A 27,520-nucleotide genomic window follows, 5' to 3' on the forward strand; every position below is an offset into this window, starting at 1 on the left:
TTCCCTCGATTTTTCCAATGTGAAGTAGTTGCTTTTCCAGTCTAACCTCTATACAAAGTGCATCAAGCCTAGTAAAGGAACAAGTATTGATATAGAACAAAAAAATTAATAGTATAAAACATTAATATTTCCATGTAGCTCCTAATTTAGAAAAAAATAATAATAGGAAAAAGAATAGAAAAAAATTATTAAATTTATAATATTTTATTATTATTTTAACTAATAGATAGATAATTCAATGTGGGAATAAGTTTCGAGTGGAATAGTCAAATGCAAAATCATGTCATAGTATGTAAATTTTACATTTGCATATGCATAATCCAATACTAATGCTCTTAGATTTAAAGGAGTTGGAAAAAATCAATCCTCTCGTGTTAAGAGGAATGCAAAGAGAAGAGTGTGTAGCCCATAAGGTGCAGTAAAGTATGATGCAGAAAAACTTAAGGTGTCAACCGCTAAGCTTTTTATTAGGTGAGAATTATTTTTTAGGCTAGTGGAGCACGAAATATTTGTTGAGTTCATGACTGATTTAGAATCTCAATTTATTTTGTCATCCTAAATCACTTTAAAAATGAATTGTATTAAACTGTATAATGAAGAGAAGATACAATTACAGAAATTATTGAATGGTTAAAAAATCTGTCTTATAACCTATATATGGACGTTGGTGCAAAATATAAGCTATATATATATTACCGCATATTTTATTGATTGCAATTGGATATTACATATTTTATTCATCTAGATTGCGGCTTGGGTATACCCAAATCGAAACCGCGCGAAACCTGGCCCGGGTTTTGGGCGGCCGGGTATTCCCGGATGAGCACTCTTGAATCAACGTAAAATTGGATAATAAAATGAAAGTAAAAAGAACTGTGCGGGCTTATGAAACGATATCGGGTGAGAGGATCCCTATTTATACACAAACACTCGCATTTACTATGATAAGCTCCTCTTCTTCTTCTTCTTCTTCTGTTTTCCTTCTATTGTTATTTTTCCCACAGGCAGTCAAGGATGCCATTCATTTATTCCGTACAGAAAGAAATTGTTAAGAAAATTGTTCTTTCTAATCTCCTTCAATCTGTCGTGAATAAATATTAATTTATATTCCAGAGGACCTAGATTCGCCCAATCACCCACCGGTGAGATTAAAATTCCCCAAGGCAGTGCGCGGATACACGATATCATGGACCCTTCCATAATGAAGCTTCTCGAGGAAGACGAGGTACTCTCTCTCCGTCTCTCTTTCCGTGTGTGCGTGGGATTTTGGAAAATTGAGATTAGATTTATCTTTTGTTGCGTTTTGGTTGCGCGCAGGACGAGAGTATGCATTCGGGGGCAGACGTGGAGGCGTTCCAGGCTGCCCTAAACAGAGACATAGGCGGAGATGCCTCCACTTCACAGAACTCTGATTCAGATAAAGGTGCGTTCTTTTGTTTTCTCCTCCATTTTACACGTTCTTAATAGTAGGGCAATTAATAGAATTTTCAGATTAGGATGCGCCGTACACGAATATATCCACACCTGTCTTAAAAAAATGAAAAATTATTTAAAGTTGCTCAAATTTTGCCAGCAGCTATTATCTAAGGAATTAAATATGCTGAATGTTTGCTTAGAATTATTTCTGAATTAAATCCACACAATAAAGCAGTAGATTAAAGCTTGTAGTTGGCTTCGTGTATGGTGGAGTATCAAGTGAATATCATGTTAATTTTGCAGCTGATTATGATAACAGATGAAGTTTAGAATTTTTTGTGTTGTAGATGAAAAACGTTCTAACCATTGTTTAGATTTCTGGTTTTAGTAGAAGTCATGTTCAAGAATCTTCTAGCATTTTTGTTTCATCCACTGTTTGATTTTGAAGAGAACTGGGGCCTAAATAATTAAATGATAAGTTATCAATAGAAGCCAAGAGTGCACCTTTTACTATTGTTTGTTGTGTGGGTCTTATGGATGGATGTTCTATAGTTCCTGTCAGCGTGAACTTGGAACTTAATTATTGAGCTAAATCGCTGTTATTGCACTTTATTTTGAACCCAATGTATTGATTATGATTGCAGTCAGTGAGCTTTTGGACTGGATTAATAAATCATTTGCAAGGTGCAAGATCGTTTGCTTAATATATAATCGTTATATTGTTTTCTGCATAAGTAGATGACAGACTGTTCCAGGCTAGCTGGATGTTCAGTACCAACTTCTAATGTTAAGTTGGAAGTGTTGAAGTATTTAATATTTTATCCTCATTCCCGTATTCTAATTTTATGTCTCATATTTTTTACTTTTTCCCCTTTATCCCAAAAAGGGTTTCAAATTTTGTGAAAACTTGTTATTTGGAGGGGAATTGTTTTTGCAAGGGTTTGCGACTGGGCATCTGAGAGCTGTATTTCCTTTAACGTGATTTTCCTACAATCATGAGCTTATTTCTGCTAATTTATGATTGTGCTTTTGAAAAATTTTTTTAGCTTACCTATTAGCTATTAATCTATGGTCTAGATTGAAGATATAGAGCTCAAGCATTCCAATTAAAAGTCTTTGGTCTTCTCTAATACTCAATCGATGGGTTTAAATTTCCTGCCCAACAATTTCTTAACCCTTTCAACGAATATTGTGGCAGTTTTGTCTCAAGTAAGCAATCATACTCCCAGTCAGTTACCACAGTGGGAAACTGCTAACCAAGATCAAAGTATTGAATGTCAAATTCAACCAGACCAAAAAGGTGCCCAGCAGCTAGAACAACCTTTATCTGGAATGGAGCTAAAGCAACATGCATCTGTTATTGAAAATCAGCAACAACAGAGTGATGCCCCAGATGTTCTCAATAATGTCCAAATGCCAGAGAAAAGATCCCAAGATGATAGTCAACAGGGTCAGACACAAAATAATTCCCTACAGAATCCCCAAACAAGTGGGATGCAGATTTCTGAAAAACCTTCCATCTCAATACATGAGTCAGATAGAAGACCTGGTCTAGAAGGTGAATCTCAATACGCAAAATTACAGAAAATGAGTAATCAACAGGCGACAATCACTGAACAGGCAAGCAACCCAATAAATCGTTCTAGACCTGGGCAAGTACCATTTGGAGTGTTGCTGCCTGTTTTACAAGCCCAACTTGATAAAGACAGAGCCATGCAACTTCAAACAATATTTGCTAAGCTAAAGGTGTACCCCTGATACCAGTTTCATTATTGATTAATACGACTTGTACATTTTTCTGTGTGATTGAAATGTGTGTATCCTTAATTTTCCTGTTGAAACTAATTTATCAACTACCATTGCTTTTCCAGAAAAACGAGATCCCCAAAGAAGGGTTCGTCCGGCACATGAGAAGTATTGTAGGAGACCATATGCTCAAATTGGCAGTAATGAAAATACAATCACAGGTAAGAAGTATCAATTACACCATGGCGTGATTATAAAGATCTTGGTATAGTTTTAGTCAGTTTTGTGGTGCTCTTTGTTCTAATCAAAGCTAAAACCAGCCTGATTTATGGTTGCAGCCCAGTTCCAACCAATTCCAGTTGCAAGCTCAAGCTTCAGCACGGCAACACCCTCAGCGGATGCCATCTGTTAGTGCTAGTTCTACATAATTCAATGATCTCCATTCATTAGCAAATCTTCATCAGAAGGGCTTAAACTCTTCTGCAGACCCTTCTCATATAACCTCTTCAGTTGTTAAAATGCAGGCTGATTCAAGCTATCCAGGTATAGAAAACAATGCTCAGAAATCTCGAGAGGGGAATCGACAGTCAGATTCTCATGGAGGGCAAGGAAGTCAAGTGCCTTCTTCCAGTGCAAGCGGCATCAATCCGGAAAGGGAACAATCCTCAATTCCTACACAAGGACTTAACAAGCAGCAGCAACAACATTTGCACTTTCCTTCCATTTATGGGAGTACCAGTGGTAATTATAACCCATATTCTGGGACAAATGTCAATACGTTGACATCATCTGTCAAAACACACACTCATGAAGCACAAACAAGGCAAATCTCACAACATCAGAACATAAATTCAACTCAGTTAAGTGGGACAACACAGGCAATGAACACGATGAGCATTCCTAAGTTTGAGAGGCTAAATTCTACCAATGATCCAAAGAGACTTCAGGGTGGATCTGTTTCTCACCTGGCAAACAATTCAACATCACAACAGATACCGGTTCCTTGGCAGTCATCAACAAATAAAGAACAAAGTTCTGCCCTTTCCCCATCAATGGCTGGTGTGAAACAGGAAGCAATTGATCAGGTTACAGAGCCGCATCACAAACCCCCTTTTCCTCATCCACATGGATTATCTTCTCATTCTGCTGCACAGCTTGAGCAGGGAAATGCAACCCCTGGAACTGTAAACGATGAGGCTTTGGAGAAGCAGTCTTCGAGGATTGGCCTTTCGACATCAATGAGCATGATGCCTTCCAATTCAGTTTCTCCTTCCATGGCAGCACAGTTGGATCCTACTGTCCCGGTAATCTCTAGATTCTTTTTTCTTTTTTTCTTTTTCTCTGAGGCAATTTGGAGCCAGAGGAGAGTTAAAGTCACTGAGGATTACTTGCCATTTTCAAATACGGTGCTCATACAAGGATACTGAAGATCTGTTTATTGGCCATCATATAATATAACCCTAAGCAATTAGTGATTGCACATGATATGAATTTTGTCAGATATATAGCTGAGAAATAGCTGTTTAAGTTGGACTCAGGACTGATGAAGATTGAGATTATTCTAATTAATTGTATCTTGTCACTTCTGTTTTATGTGCTCCATAATTATACTGATAATACAGTATTGTTATTTTGTGCCTTCTGTGCTGTGTACATTTGTGCAGATATCTATTCATGGGGCAATATTTTGTTTAAGAATATACCATTATACCTCTTATTACTTCATGTTAAAGTTCATTGCATCCAGCCTTTTTTTTTTGTTAGATTTCCGTTCTCCCTGGTTTATTTTGTGCTGCTAAATATATTTATGCAAAGTACATGCCTTCGTCTGGTAAATCACTTTTTTTTTTTTTTTTTATGGATGACTAATTTGCTAATTTCCTTCTTGCTTCTACACTTTCTTAGTTGGGGCCTCGGATCCAATCCGCAGCCTCTTCTGCTGGGACTAACTCAAGAACACCTTCCAAAAAGCCTTCTATTGGCCAGAAGAAACCACTTGAAGCCCTTGGTTCATCACAACCTCTGCCAAGGTGAAAGTCTTTTTCTGTTGTATTATGGCCTGGGGATGATATCTATGATTTCAAAGTGATTTCGTTCATCCTCCATGTTAACCTTTTATTGAGGCATAATTTATCTGACACCCCACAGTAAAAAGCAAAAAGTATCTGGGGCGTTTTCGGATCAAAGCATTGAACAACTAAATGATGTTACTGCTGTCAGTGGAGTCAATCTGAGGGTATGCTATCATGCCATTTTGACCTCTGCCTGTTGTGAAGTATAAGCTAATTAAGTAAACAATTCTCATTAAAGTAGACAAGCTGAAAAACCTTCTGTCATTCTGCTACTAAATAGGAAGAGGAAGAGCAGCTATTTTCTGGGCCCAAGGAAGACAGTCGAGTTTCAGAAGCATCTCGAAGAGCTGTGCAAGAAGAGGAAGAAAAACTCATTTTGCAGAAAACTCCACTTCAGAAAAAACTGGCAGAGATCAGTTAATGCTATAGTGAATATTTCTTCATTAATTCTATACACGTTGCACTCAGTGCTATGACTGCTTGTCAACTAAAATCGGCGAGCTGATATTTTCTGTGTTGTCTGTGTGGCAGTGGCCAAATGTGGCTTGAAGAGTACAAGCAATGATGTGGAGCGATGCTTGTCATTGGTGAGATGCTAGCTACTTGGTCCTTTTTCTTTATTGAGGCTTACATGTGTTCTTATGGAAAACTAAATCTTCAGTGTGTGGAGGAAAGAATGCGTGGACTCATAAGTAATCTAATAAGACTATCAAAACAGGCAAGTGCTTCCTCTTTTCTTTCTTTCTTCTGACTCATATTATCTGTAATTAAATTGCTCTGAATTTGCATCTCTGTAGCGAGTTGATATTGAGAAACCAAGACACCGTACTCTTATCACCTCAGATGTTCAACATCAAATCATGACAATGAACAAGAAGGCTAGGGAGGAATGGGATAAAAAACAGGCTGAAGCAGAGAGGCTCCGGAGACTTAATGAAGTGAGTGCCTCCGCATTTTATGAGATGTAAACCGAGCTCCTTGAGTACTACTTTGTATAAACACGCATATTATCAAGTACACAATATATCTACTTTATATCAATTTCTTTGTACCTGTGATGATATTTACTATATAACCTCCCAATACAGCCCGAGGGTAGTAATGGAGTTGATGGAGAGAAAGATAAAGACGAAGGTCGTGCCAAGTCCATTAAGGTATCAAGGATAATTCATTATGCAAACCACTTTAAATTAACTCAAACCAATTTCTCAACTTTTTATGTTGCTATGTGCTTTGGTGCAGGCAAACAAAGAGGAGGATGACAAAATGAGGACAACAGCTGCCAATGTTGCTGCCCGTGCTGCTGTTGGAGGAGATGACATGCTGTCAAAATGGCAACTTATGGCTGAGCAAGCCCGGCAGAAACGTGAAGGAGTGACGGATGCATCTGGCTCTCAGCCAGGTAAAGATGCAAGTCGCAAGCCTCTATCGACATCTGGAAGAAAAGAGAATCAGGATGCAGAGAAAAGGGGAAACACAGCTTCTATTGCTGCTTTTGGTAAGTATGCTTTAAATTGATGACAGTTTTTATAGTTATGTAGCTGGCAATAATCTAGTTAATATTAGATATCACTGCTAGGGGTGTGCATCCGTATCTGGATCCAGATGGTAAAATCCGGGCGGTTATCTGCCCGGATTAATCTGGAAAGAATCCGGGCGGATAACCGGATTCAATCCGGATATCCGGTTTGTAACCAGATATCTGGATTTTTCACTATAAATCTGGATTTTTCACCATAATCCGGATTTCCATATGCATAACCCAGATTTTTCACTATAATCCGGATTGTTAATACTTTTTTTTTTTAAAGAAAACTAAAATTAAAAAAATGTTTATATAGCACTAATATTTTTAAAAAAAATTATGATACGCAAATTGCCTAGATTTTAAAAAAAAATTATTTAAACACTTTTTAAAAGGTTTTTATAAAAAATAAATAAATTAAAGAACAAAATAAATAAATAATATTGTTGTTACCACACAATGTAAAACATAAATTTACAAAGAACAAAAGAAATATTAATACATCACAACTAATTAAACTAAAACATAAATTTACAAAGAACAAAATGCATTAGTCTTCACATCTTGAATCTGGAATTGAGGGAAAATTTTCTACTGGACTCTCTCCATAAGCTGCCAACAACATCAATTACAACAGAAAAATGAAAACTATAATTTGTGAAAAACAGTTTCATATATGTGAAAAAGTAAAAAAGAACAAGAGAATAAAACTTAGGAGATGTTTGTATTCACAGTTCATCTCAGCTCAGCTCATCTCAACTCATCTCAACTTATTTCACTATTATTCATTACTATTCAGCAACTTTAACTCACAAATCTCACTACTATTCATAACTCATCTCATTACTATTCACAATCCATCTCAACTCATCTCAAGTCATATTCGAATCCAAACATCTCCTTAAAACAAAACCTCACAAAGACACTACAATAATTACTGTCTTACAACTTTAGTTCTTGGGTCTATATCACCAATAAAAAGTCTTCTTTCTTCTAGTACACTCTACACCTGAAAACAAAACAAGGGCATGTTTAGAGACTTCAGTATCAGATACATTTTCTCATTCCAGAATCATCTATCTTTTCTATTAATCTAATACACCAAGTAGCTTATTTTTTGTTATGAAGCTTAGCTTACATGTCTTCTTTTTGGTGAATGTTCCTGCCATGTACTTGCTTTTCATTTTAGCTACAACCTGTTGTCATTTCTATTCTCAGATAGGAGAAATAATGATTCACAAAGATAAGCAACACACATGGTAGAGGAAAACAGATTAAGAAGCATGCATGACAGTTGATATCTATGTACCTTAAAAAGAGGGTTCATATCTGATTAAGAAGCTTGGCCAATTAAAACAAATCTGTTGTACCATAATTTTCTTCACATTTTACACTTTTTCAAAACACAGAACCAATGTAGTCATGTAAGCTATAATGACCCCAAGTTCATTGTGCAGAAGATTCAAAAAGCACTGCATAACTTGAATAATTATGTAGGAGTTATGCAGAAGTATAAGCTAATTATTAATAGTTTTTGTGATCTAAAATTGTACAAAAACCAGAACCAATGTAGTCATGTAAGCTAGGAGCAGGAAAAGAAAGAAGAAAACGCAGAAGAGAAAAAGGAACAAGGAAAAAAAACAACAATGAGTATCAATATGGGAAAGACACATCTTCTACTTCGAAATTAAGACTAAATAATTGATTAAGTCTGAAAATGGGAGAACATGAAACAAAAACCTTGGTTAATTCCCCAAAACCAGAAACAAACCCACCTTGCCCACAAAAATAATATGCAAAAACCTTGGTTAATTCCCCAAAACCAGAAACAAACCCTCCCCATCTGAAACAACCACTCATATCATACATAAGAAAAAAAAACCCCTCTTATTCTCTCTTTCATAACTCGGTCGTAAATTTAATACAAGAAGGATACCAAATCGAGAGATCTACAAGAATATGTTTTAAGAGCAAAATACCAATCATAATCTAAACTGTCAAGCTTGCCACTGAACTGTTAATAGACCATATAAATGTTTTAATTACCAACCAAATATCTACAACAATGAGTATCAATATGGGAAAGACACTTCTTCTACTTACGAAATTAAGACTAAATAATTGATGTAATTCAAGAATTACATCAATCCCATGTACACTAGAAATACCTAGCCCTTATAATAATGTATAAATTAATAAAACAACCGGCAGAGTGTTCTATAGCAGAAATAGAGTTATACCCACTGAAAAATTCATTTTAATTGAAAGAAGTCAACTGAAAGTCCGAAAATGGGAGAACATGAAGCAAAAACCTTGGTTAATTCCCCAAAACCAGAAACAAACCCTCCCCATCTGAAACAACCACTCATATCATACATAAGAAAAAAAAAACCCCCTCTTATTCTCTCTTTCATAACTCGGTCGTTTACAATTAAACCCTAAAACACCCAAAAATACAATAAAATCCTAAAACACAAAAATCCCAAAACACAAATCGTTTACAAAAAAAACCCAACACTCATAATCAAAAATCCCAAAACCCATCATTTATAGAAACTAACAAAGTAGAAAAAGAGAGATGACCATACCGTACAGAAACTAACAGTGTAGAGAAAGAGAGATGACATAGTAGTGAAGGGCTTGAGAAATATACCTTACGAGCTTAGAGCATCAGTATTGGCTTCATCAAAAGCATAGCCAAATGCAAAATTTGATGAATTTCATCAAAATAGGGCTGCATTGGATTAGTCAAATAGATAAATGTGAAATTTTGATCTACAGTAAATCTATAGGTTTCTTCAAATTTGAAAGTCTACTATTCATTCATCAAATCTAATGCAGCCCTATTTACTTTTAATCTCCAAAGGTCTTTTTTATTCACGTTTAATCTCCAACCGTCTTGTAATAATAATGTAAGAATCGAATTAAATTATTAATCAACATATGATTAGTGTAAATATGAAAAAAAAAAAAATTTAAAAAAATAATATTATATTATTATTTTGATGAATTCAATATGGAGTTATGGCTAGGAAAGTTTTGGATTTATAGAAATTATGTACTTTTCATCAAAATTTAGAGATAACTTTGATGAAGCCAATGTCAATGCTCTTAGACTTAAAAAATGTTGGATGGTAGCCTCCGCGTCTCTCTTCCAAATGCGCAAACTGCAAAGGACTTCGAAAGGAGAAGAGAAAGGAGAAAAGAAAGAGAGTAGGAGAAGAGAGGCTGCGTCAAAGAGAGTAGGACAAGAGACTGCGTAGGGATTCAAAAAGGGAGAAGGGATTTGAAAGTTAGAGATTTTGCAGCATTATGCGTTTTTTTTTTTAAATGACCCGGTTATCCATAACCAAGTCACCGAATTGGATCCGTAACCGAATCCGGATTCTTCTCACCCGTCTGGATACACCCGGATTTATGGGTTCCGGACCGGACCGGACTGGAAAAAAAACCGGTCCGGATGCACACCCCTAATCACTGCAAATCCGCTACAGGAAAGACCATTGAATCATTGATGAGTAACTTTGACTTATTTGCTTTCCTTTTCAGTTTAGCCGAGCACTTTTATTGACAAAATACCCTTTATACATTCTCACTCTGTAGGACGTGTTCCTTAATTTGTTCCTTCTCCCCTAAAAAACAGGGCCTCTTAGAAAATCTGGAAGGAACCAAGCTATTGCAACTCAAACCCGGGTGGCTCGTAGCATCTCCGTTAAGGATGTTATTGCAGTCCTGGAAAGGGAACCCCAGATGTCTAGGTCTAATCTGATATATCGCCTATATGAGAAAATTCGTTCTGATGGCACTGCTGAATGAGTGAAGCATGGTACATGTTTTTCAGCTTGTATTGCCAAGATAATCAGTGTTTACCCGTTTGAAGCATTGTGCTCTTTCTCTTTTCTTAAGCTATTGTGATATTCGCCAAATGGTATATAGCCTTGTGATATTTATTCTTGCAGAAAGCAGAATGGCTTACCCTAGGAGCAGCAGTTAGTCTTGCACAAGTCATAACTGTCATATGATTGTAAACAATTCGTTTCACAACACAATTATTCTCAAATATTCTCATATAATCAAACACAAAATATTTTTCAATTTTAAAATCTTTAGTTTTTTATTTAATCATTACAAAATTTTCAAACTTTCAAATAAAACATAATAAATAATACTACTTTTTCAAATTTTAAAATAAAAATTATATTTAAATTATATTTAAATTTGTTGATATCCACCACCACGTAAACCGGTCAGACTTTGCAATTTTAGGGAATGTTTAAATAGTGAGTTGAGTTGAGTTGAGATGAAATGAGATGAAAATTGAATAAAATATTATTGTAATATAATTTTTTAATATAATTTTTATTTTGAGATAGGAAAAAGTTAAATTATTTATTATATTTTATTTGAAAAGTTATAAAAATTAGATAAGATGAGTTGATATCAACTCTAAATCCAAACAATCCTTTAGGCTGCAGTAACATCGCTATCCCAACTTAAGCAAAACAAGTTTTATTAATGTCTATAGTTTGCTTTTAGCCGGTTTTTTTTTATTCTGGACAAATTATTATTATTTTTCTATAAATATCATCTCAACATCCATTGACGTTGCATTAAATAATAGTCTATAAATAAAATATAATAAATAATTTTTAATTATTTAATACTATATTATGAGATGATAAGAAGATGATAATAAAATAAATGACAAGTAGTATTACTCTTAAGAGAAAATTGCCATTTGGCATTTTGGGTTTGCCTACGTTGAAAATGGTCCCTGGTTAATTTTTATTTTTTTTAAAGTCTGGATAAAATCTTAGAATATGCAAGTTTTGGACACTTTTTTTTGAAAAAAAACATGATCAAGTAGATTTTTCTTACGAGAGTCTTTAATTTCTCCAATTTTTTTAAAAGATGAGCCTAAACCTCTATCTGACATTATTCAATAGAAAATCACAACGATAAGTAATGCTAATTACCAAAATGGTTAGTCCGATGGGGTTTTATTAATTAATGGTGAAAAATAATAGGGTAACATTTATTTGTATGTTAGAATCAGTCGTATGAAAACATGCGAGACAAAGTACAAATATTTTAAAAAAATTAAAATTATTCAATGAACATGGCTCATCAACTAAAAGATTAAGAAAATTTAAGTTTTAAAATAAAATTCAAATCTAAAACCAAAATAAACCGATTATAAAATTAAAATGGTTGAAAAACACAGAATATAAAACTAACAAAAATAAGTAAATTTATAATCAAAATTTGTTGTTTAAGAAAAATATTAGACTTAGGTCTAATTTAGGAACCAATCTCATCTTATTTTCAAACATCATTTAAATATAAATATTTTTTAATTTTAACTTTTTAATTTTTTATTTAATTATTATTTAATCATTATAATTTTTTTAAATTTTTAAATAAAACATAAAAAATAATTTAATTTTTTTAAATTATAAAACAAAATTTATATTAAAATATATATTCTAATAATATACATATAAAAAATCTCGTTTGTATAAAATATTATTAAAATATATATTTTAATATTATTTTTATTTTAAAATTTAAATAAATTAAATTATTTATTTTATTTTATATTAATATTTTAAAAAATTATAATAATTAAATATAATGAAAATGATTGCGAAAACAAACGGGTGGTCGGCCTCTTACAACAGAAATTGAAGAAGTTACGAACGCCGGTAAGGTGAATGAGTTCAGGGTGTTTTCATTTCACTTTTCCAGTTGCAATCAAAATTGGTTGCAACTTCTGTATGTTTATTGCCTTAGGTCGGGGCCCTCTTTATTATCGTCGACCCGAATAAAGCTTGCAAAACAAGGTGGAGGTCGTTTTCGTCCGAGTGTTCGGGGCAAGCCATGTCCAGGGCTCGGGTTTACGCCGACGTCAATGTTCATCGCCCGAGAGATTACTGGGACTACGAGTCTCTCACCGTTCAATGGGGGTACTGATATATACAATTGTGTCTTAGAATTTTGCTTTCATATTATTCTTCTTGTATTAGTCATCCTCGGATGGGATCTAGGGCTGTTTAATTTCGAAATTACTAGTATTATCTTGCGGTACAAGGCAGATGCAAGTAGGTGGAGGAATACCTGCCAAATAGAACTCATCGGGGAATTTTGCTCCCCGAAGCCCTGGATCGTTTCTCCTCTATGAGTAATATTAAATTATTGAGTTTTGTTTTTTCTGCGTTCAAGTGTGCGTTGCATAATTATTTCTTCTCTCGTTTGTACTCAGTGACCAAGATGACTATGAGGTTGTTCGAAAAGTGGGAAGGGGAAAATACAGTGAGGTGTTTGAAGGTATAAATATTCCGAGCAATGAGAAATGCATTATCTAGATCCTTAAACCTGTTAAGAAAAAGAAGGTGAGTGGTTTTTTTGCATTTTAACGTGTCTTTTCTTTATATGCCTGTGGCTGGGGTGTCGGTATGCCTTTTGGCCCTCAAATTCCAATAGCTGTCATCCAAAGATTATGAGCGCTCAACCATGTAGCATTGACCATTGAGTTTCGAGTGGAGTCCCCATTTAATGTGTTGCTTTTCCAATAAAAGAACCATGACAGGAAGCAGATCATACTAATTCAATCTTCTTCTTTTTTTCATTAATAAAGAAGCTCGACTCTACATATATTCCGAATTAAGGGGTCGATAAATTATTTTTACAGAACGTGTAGCTGTTCCCCGAGATTGGTGTTTTACTTAAAATCTTACCTTGCTAATTCTTGGTGATTCTTTTTTATGCACATTAATGTGATATGATATTCGTGCAGATAAAGAGAGAGATTAAAATACTACAGAATCTTTGTGGAGGCCCAAATGTTGTGAAGCTGCTTGATATTGTTAGAGATCAGCACTCAAAGACTCCTAGCTTGGTCTTTGAATATGTGAACAGTACAGATTCTAAAGTTTTGTACCCAACGCTGACTGATTATGACATACGCTACTATATATTCGAGCTTCTCAAGGTTTTCATCTGATCATTGCAAATTAAGTGGCCACCGAGACTGTGTTTAAACTCTTTCGATATCACTGCTTGATTTTGGTATCATGCTTAGTGAACTATTTAATTGTTGAAATTGATTATTTGATTCATGAATCACAACAGAAAAGAATGTATGGCATTAACTATTAAAAGAAGTAGCAGACTTCTCTCTACCGGAACGGTTACATTCCTTTTTTTCACATGCACCTTTTGGGTCTTGAAACCACAAATTCACCCTCTACTTCAAATGATGTATTGTGGTCGAAACTTTAAAAAAATAAAGGAAAAAAATCATTTGCCTTTCATCACAGTGCTTCTCATTTTCATATATTGATAACAACTTTTTGGTTAATTGTCAAAGACATTAAGGCGTTGTTTGGATAGTCATCAGATGAGATAAGAAATTTGTAAATAGTAGTAAAATAGTTTGAGTTAAGATTTTTATTGGGTTTTGGGAAAGGAGAGAGAAAAAGTTGAATAAAAATATTATAAAGTTAAAATATTGCTATAATATAATTTTTTAATATAATTTTTGTTTTGGGATTTGAAAAAGTTGAATTGTTTTTTGTATTTTATATGGAAGTTTGGAAAAGTTGTAATGAAAGAGAAATTAAAAAGTATTTGTGTTTGAATAGTGTTTGGATGTTGAGATGTTACGAGACCAACTGCATATCCAAACGGGGCCTAAATTTCTGATGTGTACTTGATGTAGCAATGTGTACTTAACTAATTCATGCCATTTGTGAGTGCAGGCATTGGAATACTGCCATTCACAAGGCATTATGCATAGAGATGTCAAGCCACACAATATTATGATTGACCATGAGATGCGGAAACTTCGCTTGATTGATTGGGGTCTAGCTGAGTTCTACCATCCTGGTAAAGAGTATAATGTTCGTGTAGCTTCGAGGTGAGCCTACTTGGATTTAACTAACTCTTTAATTGAGCCATGTGATTTTCTATATCCTCATGTTATGATTCAATTATGGGTTCAACAAGATGCTTATCTTTTGAACATTTGTCCTGATTAGTGTATATCTATATTATATTTTTTATTGTAATTGAAGATTTTGTTAAAAAATGTTAAAGGCATAATCCAAGTATACAGGTAGTACACAAAAGGAACACCTAATTAGAAATAGCGTAAAGGACAAGAAAATCATGGAAACTCGGCCCATTATAATATATATATTTTTTTATAAGTAAAAAATTTTATTCATCAACCTAGAAATAGGTGAAGCAAGCCCATGTACACATGAAGTATACAAGAGAAACACCTAGTTACATTCTATAGTTAAAAAAAGCGATGACAAAAATTCATTGACATCCCCTCCATTGAGTACAATGGCAGAAAACGAACTTGTAAAGAATTTCCATAATTCATCTACATTACGTTCAGTGTTATTAAAACACCTCTCATTCCTTTCCAACCAAATGCACCACATAATACACAAATGAATCATCTTCCATGCAGCTGCCACACGGGAGCAAGTATGAAGGCTGGTCCAGCTTGCTAGTAGATCGACCACTGCCGAACTACTAGAGGAACAAAGTATTAAAAACTGCCGAACCTGTCATTTAATAATGTTCATGTATATTGTGCCATTCATTGTTTAATGAGCATGTTACATGTGTAAAAACTAATACTCTACCTACATTTCCCTTTATAGCAACAAAATTGGAAAAATTTGTTAGGCATAATAATTCTGTTAGTGGATCCCCTTAAATTCAATACAATTTTTGGAAGTTCTTAGTATCTTGGTTTTTGTCAGCTTTTGCATATGTTGATCAATTTTTCGTAAAAAATTCACTGATCTCTGATATATAAGCTAATTAGAGTTTCATTATTGTTCAGCAAGAAAATAGTTTGAGTGGTTGGCCCATAGTTTAGATTTTGTAAAGTCGTGATCTGTGAATCATGCACACACTATCTATTTTACAGAGATTATATAATTTTATCCATTTTATTAAGGTATTTTAAGGGGCCTGAGCTACTTGTCAACTTACAAGACTATGACTATTCATTGGACATGTGGAGCCTGGGCTGCATGTTTGCAGGAATGGTAAGACTTATGTTGGAACTGTGCATTCCTTTCATCATGTCAAAGTTGCTTGGAAGTGCCATGACATTTTTCTTGTTTTCCATGATGATGTTTCTAAATAGGGTGTTTCTTCCCCCTGCAGATTTTCCGAAAGGAGCCATTCTTTTATGGGCATGACAATCATGACCAGCTTTTCAAAATTGCCAAGGTCATTTTGTTATGTTCCTTAGATCTTTAGAATTATAGTCAATCCTTTGCTTATATGTGCTTTTAAAATTTTAAAATCTGCTGAAAGTTTTGGTTTTTCTGTCATAGTACTTTAAGAGGCGTCCGAGAACTTTTTAGTTTTACTCATAGCGATGATCAATACTTTGGGCTTTGGGTTGACCATGCAGCATGCTTGCCTTGCTGTTAAAGGGCTCTAGCTTTTCCTAGAGTTGCTGCTACGCAAGGTGCATACTTTGACTGCTATGCTTATCTGATACCTAAACTCTGGCTTAACCCAAGCTGCTGCAATATGTGCAACCAAAAAGAATAACCAAAGTTGATGGTCGTGGCACTAAGTGAGCGGGAGTCCATGTTGGGATCGTGGTCCAACATGACAAATGCTTTCAATTTATAGGAGCCTAGAAAGGAAAGGAAATGCATGCACAGCCCGAAATTTCCATTGTAGTTAGTGAAACTAATGTAGCCCTTAAATACACCCACAAGAAGTTAGTAGGTGAAAGTTTAAAACATGATGTTGTCCAAATGTCCCCATCTTTGAGTGCTTGATTAGAAGCAAGCAGTTATTGAAAAGAAGAATAATTTTACTTTACTGCAATGTTGAGGTTTCATAGACAGCTAAGAAACTGACATTTATTCATTTAACAACTGTACGTTCTCGGTGCTCATATATTTCTTAGTGATGAATGGTGATTGCTGGAAAGCTTTGTCATTTAAAATTGGTCATTTTTCTTTAGGTTCTTGGGACAGATGAGTTAAATGCATATTTGAACAAATATAATCTAGTGCTTGATCCTCAGCTTGATGCTCTCGTTGGAAGGTACACCTAACAACTCCCTTATGGTTACTTTGCCTCACAAGCATGCCAAGTAATATCTAACTTAAACGTTGATTGCAATTTAAGAACAACCATTCTCAATTTTGCCATGGTGGCGCAAAGATGCATGGGGTTATGATGGGTTTGGGGTTTAAATCTTACCCCTTAAAAAAGCCAAGTCTTCAGCCTCTCCATGGCATAAGGATGCCATTTTACTGCATCATTTTCCTGTTTTAGACAAAACTTCTTGAATGAATAAGATGATATTTCTTTGGCCTTGGTACTCATATATGGCATACCATCTTATTTTGCCCTACTGCAGACACATCAGGAAGCCATGGCCGAGATTTATAAATGCAGACAATCAGCATCTAGTTTCCCACGAGGTAATTTCGTTAAAATGTCGAAAAACATAAGATTGACCAAGTTTGTTTATCTTTCTCCACACTAGTCTTGATTCTTTTGTCTTTATTTGTGACATGCAGGCCATTGATTTTCTAGATAAGCTCCATCGATATGATCATCAGGATAGGCTTACAGCAAGAGAAGCAATGGCATACCTCTCTCTCTCTCTCTCTCTCTCTGGGGTTCTGTTTCCTCCCCACCTTTTTTTTTTTCAATTAATAGCATCCTTATTCCTATGCTGGTTGCACTAGTTTGATCATCGGCAGGCTTATAGTTGGGACACTGTTTGGACATTTTTTATTCAATTTTTTTTCTCTATCATTTTCTATTCAGCCTAAGGAGTAAATTTCAGCACCGAGGATAAGAAATCTTGATTTCTATCATTCCTTTGGAATGCTGGTTTTGTATTAGGTATTTTACTGGGTGTAGGGCTGGAGCATGTCTTCTCTGGGTTACCTTTTTTGAGAAAGAACTTCAAAGCTTTACCCTCTCTTTTCCCTGCCTCTGCCTACTACCTCTTCTGAGCTTGCAAAAGCATAAGCATATGCTTTGTAATTGTTTTTTCAGATTAAGATGTGCAGAGTTCACACCCTAGGGATGGGATCTAGTTTCAATTAATGCTCTTTGACATAATTTCATTCTTGGTTTATGCGGTATCTGCTAATTAAGATACTTGGACCTCAAGTTGTCGTAGCTCCTAGATTGTTATCGGAATTTAAACCCATTGATGATGCTTATAACTTGAGAATATAGTTTTATTTTATTTTATTGCAATTGTCCTAAAACTCAGTCTGACGGATATTGGTTTCTTCAGTTTTAACTTTTTAAATCTCATGTTCCGATTCTTGAAGAACCCAGCCTTCACTCTTCTTGATTACAGTTGTATAGCAGGCGCTTTCTCGTGCTATAATCTGGTTTTCTAAATTCTAATTCATTTATTTGTACTTCAGGCTCATCCATATTTCCACCAGGTGAGAAGTGCAGAGAACAGCAGGACACGGTAATCCTAGCCACATGAGAATTCCTTTTTTAAGCAGGTTCATATTCCATCCAGGCCATTTATACGTTTTGTAGATTGTTTGATGACTACCTGACAAATAGATACATAGATTAGGTGGTTGGTCTGGCACAGATGTTCCGTTTGCTCTTTTTTTTCTTTTTTCTTTTTAGCTTGCACTTCCACTGTGTATTGTTTGGTTAGCTCCTAATTTTTACGTGAAGTTTCCCGGGCTCTGGATACTTCTGTTGTTCGTAATAGGAACTATTAAATGCTCTGGTTTTTTCTCCCCTTTCTTCCCTTCTGAGAGCTGTAATTCCTACCTTAACACGGTACATATTAGCATGTCTTCAACGGCTATGGATGAGTCCCCAATTGCGTTGGCTCTATAGTTTTTTTATAATGGGTTTTTTTTGGGCGACCGGAGGTTAGGGATTGGGAGTCCGTAAACATTAAGGTATTTTTACTTGAGATGTTACGCTTATTTTTATGTGTCATCCCGCAAGAAAAATGATATAGATACTAGATTTGATTTGAATTCAAAAAATAATAAAATTTTAATCGAAAGTTGTGAAATAATTGCCCCCATAACTTCTCAATGGAGAGATTTTGCCTCTCAAGAATTTTGTAGCACCACAGCCCCTGAAGCTCATTCTGTGTCTATGATTCACTTGATCTTGAATTGGTGACCTCTCGTCTGCTAATGCTATATTGAATGGTGGTTTGGTCTTTTTTATTTTTTATTTTTCTTTCAAACCCGTAAGCAAGCGACTTCCAGTCATCTTTTCTGCGGGGCATAACAATTAACAAGATGCAGTGATATTTGCACCAATTTTAGCAAATTAGAATCCCAAAAGGAGCCCATGATTTGCTGAAGCTATCTTGATAAAATCTAAAAGTAAAAACAACATTTCCCTAAACCTGAAGTTAATAGGAATTAATACCAGGATACTCAAACAATAACAAAAAGTACAACCAGTAGATGGAAAGGGTATATCCACTTTTTCTACATTGGTTAAAAGATTTTAATTCACGGACTTATTTTTAAATCAACCATAGTCAAATGACTTCTATTGCTAAATGTTGGTAGTGGATAAATTTTATGACCAAGTTGTGTCCACATGGGTGAGGAAGTTATTTAACTTTCAAGTCTGAAAACTCTTTAAATAAGAGTCTACGTACATTAAATGTGGTGAGTGAAAAAGTCTAGTAAAAAGATAAAAACTCTCATCTCTCTTCATTTTTTTAGCAAAACCATCTAGATCTCAATGCGTGAAATTTTTTAGGAGACTCTAGTAACCTCCTAAGCGACGTAGAAGTGCAAACAATAAAGTGACATGGATTGTAAGACGAGTAAAGATCCGATCTTGTGAGAATTTTGCTTATCTAGGTAATTCGATTTAACATTATTTAACATTGGTATCAGAGCCTATGCTGCTTGTTTTCGCTCATATGAATAAGATTACATGTTGTTTGATGCTTTGGAATGAGTTTAAAAGCATGTAATTGATGATATGCCATGATTGTTTGTGTTTTGAATTTTTCATTAGAGGTTACGGTATGACATGTTTAAAATTGAATTATCTACATGAAAAAATTTCTTATAATGTCATAAACATGTCTCTTAATTTTGGTGAAGTTTCGTAGCATATAAAAGAAGAAATCCAAAATCTTAATTTTAGAGTTCATGTTTAGACCGTGACTTTGAGTCATTTTTTAATCAATCAATCTTATTTTTTGGATATAAATTTTATATGGTTAGAAAGATGGGTTTATAAGATTTAATTTGACATATCATATGCTTAATTTGGATTTAGTATGAGTAAGTTATGAACGATTGAAAATAGGTGGTCAAAAAAAAAAAAAAAAACATAATTTGAGTTGAGGAATAAGACAACGAACAATATTTTTGACCCAGTCTCACTCTCAGTAAAAGAGAGTGTAGTCCACCTTTTCATTTTGATCTATTATTACTCACTTTACCAACACACATATATATTAAGATGACTGAATTTTGAGTTTGGAAGTTTGAAAATACCGTGAGTGGAGGATTAGATGTACTCTTTGTCGCGACAAGTGAAGTAGAGGCAAGACAACCTCTAGAGCAAAAGCGAAGCCCACATGCGTGAGGGCATGTGTGGAGATTTTCGTCACCATTTTTTTACACGTGCGACACGTGTAATCATGTGTTGGTGTCTAAAGTTAATTCATTTTTTTTTTTTTGAAACAGAGAGCCGAAAAAATATTTTTTTAAAAAAATTTGGGACCTTTGTCATCCTTTTTCAAGTCTAATTTTTCGGTATTATTTGATATTTATATAGATTAGTTGTAGATGCATCTATTGAATCGTTATTAAATGCATGTCCATATTAAATATGTTCTTAGATTTGATGACCTATCAAACCCTTCTCATTAGTTGAGAATGTGAATTCTCTATCCATTGAACCATCAAGCATACTACTATGATTGAATGTTTGAGTTCAATGATATTTTTTATAAAAATGGATAGAGTTGACATTGGTAATTTGTTAGGCTCATGTATAATGTATGTATGTATGTATTTTTATGTGAATGGATAAGGTGTAACTTATAAATATATCGATGATATAGCATCCCTATTTATTTATTAGTTTCCTAAAAGATTTGTAGTAGAATTTGCTTTGGAAATGTAATTTTGTGAATGTAATTTTGTTATTGAACCCATGTAAATGGATGTGTTTCATGTCTATTGATATACTTTAAGGTCACCTTAACATGTTGTACCAAATTATCAATGAGGTTTCGAGTGGAGCCTATGCGCTAGCGCAATAATTGTTAATTTTTCATATTTGATTAATGGATTATATGTGCACGAGTTTTGAGTTATTCAAAATGAATTATATATGATATTTGGACTTATATAATGAGAGATGATTACAAGTGTTTTACAAAATTTTCGATCTCACTATGCAAAAGGAATTCTTTGGTCTAGTTAGATTTTATAATAAAATTAAATATGTGCTAATGTCAATTTCGCGCAATGAATGTAGTAATAATGGCGACTAAGAACTTAGTTGCTAACCTTTCCAAAGGAGAGAAACTGGATTAGACCAACTGTGACATGTAGCATAGAAAAATCAAATATTTGCCTAATGAACAAGATATCTTTTAAAAATCTGTCTCACCTTATAATACAACCTGAAGAAATGAATACTTTCTAACATCGTCGTGATATGGAAGCCTATCAGGCATGGGCAAAGAAAGATCGGTGTGCACGCTTTACCATACTTAGCAGCATGCACAATGATCTTATTTGAGAGTTTAAGAACTGCCCAATTGCCTAATATATGTAGAATCAGCTGAAAATGTTTATGGGGGGACATCAACTACTAGGCTCCGTGCTCCCACTTTGAGGTTTGAGCAGTATGTTATGGATCCTAAACATACCATGATCGAGCATTTAAGGTTGATGTCTACCTTGATTCATGATCTAAAGGCTGCTGTCAATAATCTCATTGATGAACAAGAAGTTGCCACTATGATATGATCTTTTCTTGAGTCAACATAGGGGCAAATGAAACTTGTTTTGACACACAGTGAGAAATTAAGACTTTTACTGATATATCTTGTCATTTGGAGCTAAAGGTGGAGCGCATAAATGCACACCTTAATACTCTTCTTGTTGCCCAAGCTGGGAAGAGCAAGGCATTCAGACCTAAGTGCAAGCAACATGAGAGATCTACTAGAGCGACAAATAGTCTTGGACCAAGGAATGAAAAATTAAAAAAGCACCACAGAGGCAAGCGTGCTAGCAAGGACAAGTCCAAATTGAAGTGTTAAAACTGTGGAAAAGTGGGACACTTTGCTCGTGAGTGCACTGAGGCAAATAAGATATCCACTAAACACAACTCTCTAATTACTTATGTTTGTTTATATATTTTTGTTATTCACTCAATCTCTAAATGAATTGTAGACACAGGAGCAACCAAACATGTAGCTCAAGATCGAGTTGAGTTTATAGATTATAGAAAAATATCAGTTGACAGACAATACATTATATTGGATAATAGAATTCGGGAGAGTTAACACCTTCCAACTCAAGATGCGTCTAGGGTGATTGTCACCACCACAAATTGTAGTGACCCCCAGGTGTACGTAGTGGCTTAGCACTTTGTATGGTACAGAGGGTATTTGATGTAATTTAAAGAGTGATATATATGAGGCCCAGATAAAATTGTAATACAATCGTCGGGCCCAAACGGAATGGAAAACGACTGTGTGTGGAGTAAATGGACCACAAACCCACATACTCTCTCTCCCATGAGTCCAAACTTAAACCATTACCTACCAAATTAGATAAATTATTTATGCTAAATATCTTGATAGAGGAGTGATAGAAAGCACTATAATTTTTTATATTAGTCTTTTTTAAATAGAGATCATTTTTATAAAATAATAATACTTTTAAAGCTTTTACAAAAAAAAAAAAAACTCTAAATTTAAAATAAAGTTATAAAATAATTGTAAAAAAGTTTTTTTTTTTTTTTTTCTCGCCCTCTAAAACCACTCAAGACCAATCCAATTTTCTTCAAGTGGGTTGCACCATGAATTCTCAAGGATAAAAATCCATTAAATTGACACCTAACATGAAAATGTGAAAGGCATATTTTTTCATAGGATTAACTATGCGAATCAAATGTTTACTTATTTTCTTTTTAACAAGTAAAAACTGTTAACTATGTTTATCTAACACCAATAATCTCAATAAAGAATGTCTCTCACATAGTCAAAATATACACGAAAATTTAGGTTCCGTTTGGATACAGAAATACTCTTAACTCATCTCATCATTATAATTTTCTTAACTTTTTATATAAAATATAATAAATAATTTAATTTTTTTAAATATCAAAATAATAATAATATTAAAAAATAATATTTTATTTAATTCATCTAAACTCATCTCATCTTACCGTATAGAATTAAATGAGGCGAAAAAATGATGTCTACTTGAATTAAATGAGGCGTTAAAAGGATGTCTACTTTTAAATTGGCAAGTCTAACCCAGAGCAAGAGGGTGGCCCTGGCTAGAGTAATGAGGTAGGCTCCATAAAGTTTTTTCGTTTGATGAACAAGCTCCGAATAGTAAATATAGAAGGGATACCGATAGGTACAATTATTTTTATAATGAATGTATTTATAAAGTTATATTATTTTTGTAAATTATTTTATAAAAATGTCGTTTATTTAAAAATATAATTATATAAATGATTATAAAAAAGGTTGTATGCCTGTTATTTTTCTTAAAAGTTAAATGAATGAGGTAAGCTCCCGAGATTTGCTACCATTGGTGTGGTTCGATATTGCCAACGTGAGAACCGTACTAGGGTTGATTAAATAGAAAGAGCATAAGTTGGATATTGCATTATGAGTAATGCTATATATAATCGTGGAGTACGCAAGTATCGTACAATCATTTTGAAAAAAAGTATGATCTATTATTAAAAAATTAATTAATTTTTTTATGTAGATCTCATATTTATTCATTTTTTTAAAATGATTGTACGGCGCTTGCACACTCATGACCACAACTATCATTTATCTTGCATTATTGCTCCTAACAGTCTCATTTAAGGCGGTTAACAAAGTAAAAGAAACCAAATCCATAATGAATTGTGATTCGCAATGACTAAACGTTGTTAGATTCTTTCTATACTATATTTACTATATATATATATTTCCGAAACATCAAAATACTTTTTCTCATTTCATTCATCATATGAAAATAAGTTACAAGGCATCTCTTTCTCTAGAATAGAACTGATCTCAATTGGACCCTATTCAATCCATGTAGCAAGTCTCTCCATCCACATGTAGTGCCCTCCTAGCTAGCTCATGAGTTACACCATTCCCTTCTCTATAGGTGAATCTCACTTTCCATTATAGTCTTTGGGCCAAATTGTGTCTTATATCTTCATTCAATTGTCACATCCATGCATATGTAACCTCTTTAATCTTTATCTCATTTATTAGTTTATGCGCATCATTTTCAAATATGACTTTCTTAATATATATAGCTCACTGCATAACTCGATGGCCCTCCATAATGCATAAGCTTCTGCTAAGTCAGGTTCTCCAATGAAATCCTTTGCAACACACAAAGTAATTAGAATATATCCTCCGTGGTCTCATGCTATTACTCTCCCATATTGGGTTACCTTCGAAGGGGGTGATTGGAATATTTAGTCATTAAGAGAGAGAGAGAGAGTATACGTGGGGCGGAAAAATTAATAACTTTTTCGAAGAAAGGAATAGTTTTCCAAAAAATTAAGGCAGCAATACGTACAAGAGAAAGGAATGAAAAGTATAGGTTTGACTTTACCCGCGGGGTTGGTTATCAAAACTTTCCAGCTAATCTATTTAGGTTATGGAAAATGCTAGATGCCCCATTGGGCTCTAGTATTTTTTTATGTGTTTTTTTTAATTTTTTTTTTATATAAATATTTTTAATAATTTTAAATATTTAAAAAAAATAAAAATTATAATATTATTAAAAAATAATTTTTTAATCACAAAATAGAATATAATTTTTATTCTACTTCATGATTAAGGAAGTATTTTTTAATATATATTTTTTTTACTTTCTGATTAAGAAAATATTTTTTAATGATATTTTAAATTTATTTTATTTTTTAAAAATATTTAAAATTGTAAAAAAAATATATATAAAAAATAAATTTAAAAAATACATATAGAAAAGTACATGCTAAGCTTAACGGGAAGTTCCCAGCGGGGGCTGTAGCATGACGATTTTAAATATTTTTTAAAAAAAATAATCATAATATTATTAAAAAATACTTTCTTAATCACGAAGTAAAATAAAAAATTATAATTTTTTTTTTACTTTATGATTAAGAAAATATTTTTTTAATGATGTTTTAAATTTATTTTATTGTTTTAAAAATTTTAAAAGATCTATATAAAAAATTACTTAAATAAAATATATATAAAATAATACTACGCCTGGCGGAGCTGTAGCATCACCCTTATGCTATATGTGTTGTACTCCTTTTTATATAAAAGTGGTCCCTCAGATCTAATTCAGGTGACCTTTGAGTACAAGAGATTTACGTTTTCGTTTAGTAGAAAAAACATTATTAACTTAAAAATATAAATACTACATTTTTATAGTATAATGCAATAAATAGAATGCATAAAAGTACTACACGTAACAATTTGAAACTGGTATAAAAATATGGCCCGGGTCCAAATTATTTGGTGAAGCTCAGGAAATGACAGTCATAGAAGCTGGCAGATTTATGGTGAATTTGGGTATTGGTGAATTTGGGTGACAAATGGGTAGACATGGTGGAGAAAAAAAAACATGTTCTCGTAATGATTAGAGGGTATGTGGTATTTTGATGTATGAAAAATTATACGCATCATCTTCATATCACACATCATATATAATTTTTTTAAATTTATTTTCTCTTATTAAATGTGAGGTGTATGGATGATGAGCAGAATAGTTCAATTAGTTTAGAAATAATAAAACAAAAAATTAAAAAAAAAATTAGAAAAAATTAAAAATAAATATAATATATAGTGTGTAAGAATAATGAGTAACAAAACTCTTAGATAAATAGAGAGCCGTAAATCTAACCTCAAAGTGGTTGAAAAAAATGAAGAAAAAGTAGAAAAATAGGATGGTATAGCGGGAGGAATATGGAGGAAAAAAAAAAAAAAAAGGGAGGAATTAATGAGCACTAGGAGGATGGAGCAAGAGAATGCTAGCTAGAGTAGCCTCTCTCCCTTTCTTTGGTGTTTGCTTTGGAGGGGGGAGGGTGTTTCTAGGAGCCTATTTTCTATTTAAAATAATTCTTCAATCTCTATGTTATCTTATCTTGTACCCTAATGGCTGCCGCTGGCTACATCATGCTCGATAAAAACGTTGATAATGTGTCCAAAACAAGGCAACTCTCATTTCCAAGTCAAATTATTATCACTTAATAAATAAATGAAAAATATTATTTGTTAAAAAGTATAAAACTTAAATAAATAAAAACTCTAAAATGATGAAAAAATATGAAAAAATGGCTGAAAAGCCGCCTCTCATATAATTAATAGTCTATTATACATTAGATCCCATTTGAATATGTAAATCATCTTATTTTATATAATTTTTATAATTTTTTTAAACTCTTACATAAAATATAAAATTAATTTAATTTTTTTAAAATTTTTAAATAAAAATTATATTTTAATAATATTATATTTAACTTTTAATTTTCATCTCTTCTTATCTTTATAACCAAATAAAGTTTGGAGCATCCTTCTCGCATTAATGGACCATCATACATTAAGATCATCTTTCTCGCAAAACTCCTTGACCAGTTACGAAAACTATTATTATTTTGATATTTTTTTTACTACAGAAATAGAAGCAAATAGTGAATGGTTAAAAACTATTTTTCCATTTAAAAATGTCTGGATGGAATACGAATTTTCTAAAAATTCTCAACGAAACATTGGACCTTAACATTCTAAACACCTTATTTAAAAAAAAAAAACATTCTAAACACCCTGTAGTTATCTATAGGGTATAAATAAATATAATTTTGTTATTCATCATCCAACACACTACATATTATATTTATTTTTAATTTTTTAATTATTTTTATTTTATTCTTCTTAAATTAATTAAATTATTTTACTTATCATCTATACACTAAATATTTAGTAAAAAAAAAAGAGTATGATGCGTGAGAATGATGAATAAAATTTTTTAAATAGATAAAATAAAAAGTACTGTTATATTTATAAAAGAATTATATAAAAGTAATCACATAAATTGATGTGATTTTATTTAATCTGTTAGATTTATTTTATTAATAAAATAAAATAAATAAATCTATAATCTGAAAAATTAAATTAAATTAATTTATAAAATTATTTTTATATAATTAGTTTGTGATTAGAAATATTTACAAACGTGGCACGGATTGAGTCATAGAGTGGTGCCCTTCATAAAGACTAGTAGCTGCCACAGCCATAAACACAAGGGTTGCCGCCACAACAACCCCCACACTTCTCCTCACACCTACCGCAATAAAAAACCAGAATTGAAAAGAAAGCAGACAAGACTAGAGCGATAGCTTTGGCGGTCACCGCCGTCACAATATCACACAGATCGGATACGCACGCTGATTGCTCTGCTTTTTGTACCTCCGGAACCGGAAGAAAAAAAAAATCGATAAACCGGAACCGTCTGCACGCTGATGCAGACGC

The 27,520-nt window shown here is 33.3% G+C and overlaps 2 protein-coding genes across 3 annotated transcripts; both read left to right on the top strand.

Moving 5' to 3' along the window:
- Positions 1–896: 896 nt before the first annotated feature.
- On the top strand, positions 897–10,721 carry LOC109013974 (transcription initiation factor TFIID subunit 4b). Of its 2 annotated transcripts, XM_035695673.1 has the most exons (16): positions 897–1,225; positions 1,318–1,423; positions 2,615–3,162; positions 3,288–3,383; positions 3,501–3,569; positions 3,687–4,247; positions 4,326–4,466; positions 5,068–5,192; positions 5,311–5,398; positions 5,515–5,650; positions 5,766–5,821; positions 5,896–5,952; positions 6,032–6,172; positions 6,323–6,388; positions 6,477–6,732; positions 10,403–10,721. In XM_035695673.1, the coding sequence occupies exons 1-16, from the start codon at positions 1,187–1,189 to the stop codon at positions 10,573–10,575; spliced, it is 2,658 nt and encodes an 885-aa protein (XP_035551566.1). In that variant the 5' UTR covers positions 897–1,186; the 3' UTR covers positions 10,576–10,721. The 2 variants fall into 2 exon arrangements, with proteins under 2 accessions (XP_035551566.1, XP_035551565.1); XM_035695672.1 differs by having other exon boundaries at positions 3,687–4,466.
- A 1,709-nt stretch (positions 10,722–12,430) lies between these two features.
- Positions 12,431–18,544, top strand: LOC109019159 (casein kinase II subunit alpha-2-like). The gene is made up of 11 exons (XM_035695347.1): positions 12,431–12,469; positions 12,553–12,725; positions 13,022–13,086; positions 13,556–13,750; positions 14,520–14,677; positions 15,740–15,830; positions 15,952–16,017; positions 16,772–16,854; positions 17,174–17,237; positions 17,337–17,438; positions 18,207–18,544. The coding sequence occupies exons 2-11, from the start codon at positions 12,671–12,673 to the stop codon at positions 18,258–18,260; spliced, it is 933 nt and encodes a 310-aa protein (XP_035551240.1). The 5' UTR covers positions 12,431–12,469; positions 12,553–12,670; the 3' UTR covers positions 18,261–18,544.
- Positions 18,545–27,520: the final 8,976 nt, after the last annotated feature.

Source organism: Juglans regia, chromosome 11 (assembly GCF_001411555.2).
Source record: "Juglans regia cultivar Chandler chromosome 11, Walnut 2.0, whole genome shotgun sequence".
Classification (NCBI taxonomy): Eukaryota; Viridiplantae; Streptophyta; class Magnoliopsida; order Fagales; family Juglandaceae; genus Juglans; species Juglans regia.

Excerpts from the sequence above, each read along its gene's own strand:
- LOC109013974 (XM_035695672.1), top strand. The coding sequence starts at position 1,187 with ATGGACCCTTCCATAATGAAGCTTCTCGAGGAAGACGAG. Across the intron at positions 4,467-5,067 it reads AGTTGGATCCTACTGTCCCG|TTGGGGCCTCGGATCCAATC; the intron begins GTAATCTCTAGA and ends ACACTTTCTTAG. Across the intron at positions 6,173-6,322 it reads GGCTCCGGAGACTTAATGAA|CCCGAGGGTAGTAATGGAGT; the intron begins GTGAGTGCCTCC and ends CTCCCAATACAG.
- LOC109019159 (XM_035695347.1), top strand. The coding sequence starts at position 12,671 with ATGTTCATCGCCCGAGAGATTACTGGGACTACGAGTCTCTCACCGTTC. Across the intron at positions 13,087-13,555 it reads ATACAGTGAGGTGTTTGAAG|ATAAAGAGAGAGATTAAAAT; the intron begins GTATAAATATTC and ends ATATTCGTGCAG. Across the intron at positions 16,855-17,173 it reads CTTGATGCTCTCGTTGGAAG|ACACATCAGGAAGCCATGGC; the intron begins GTACACCTAACA and ends GCCCTACTGCAG.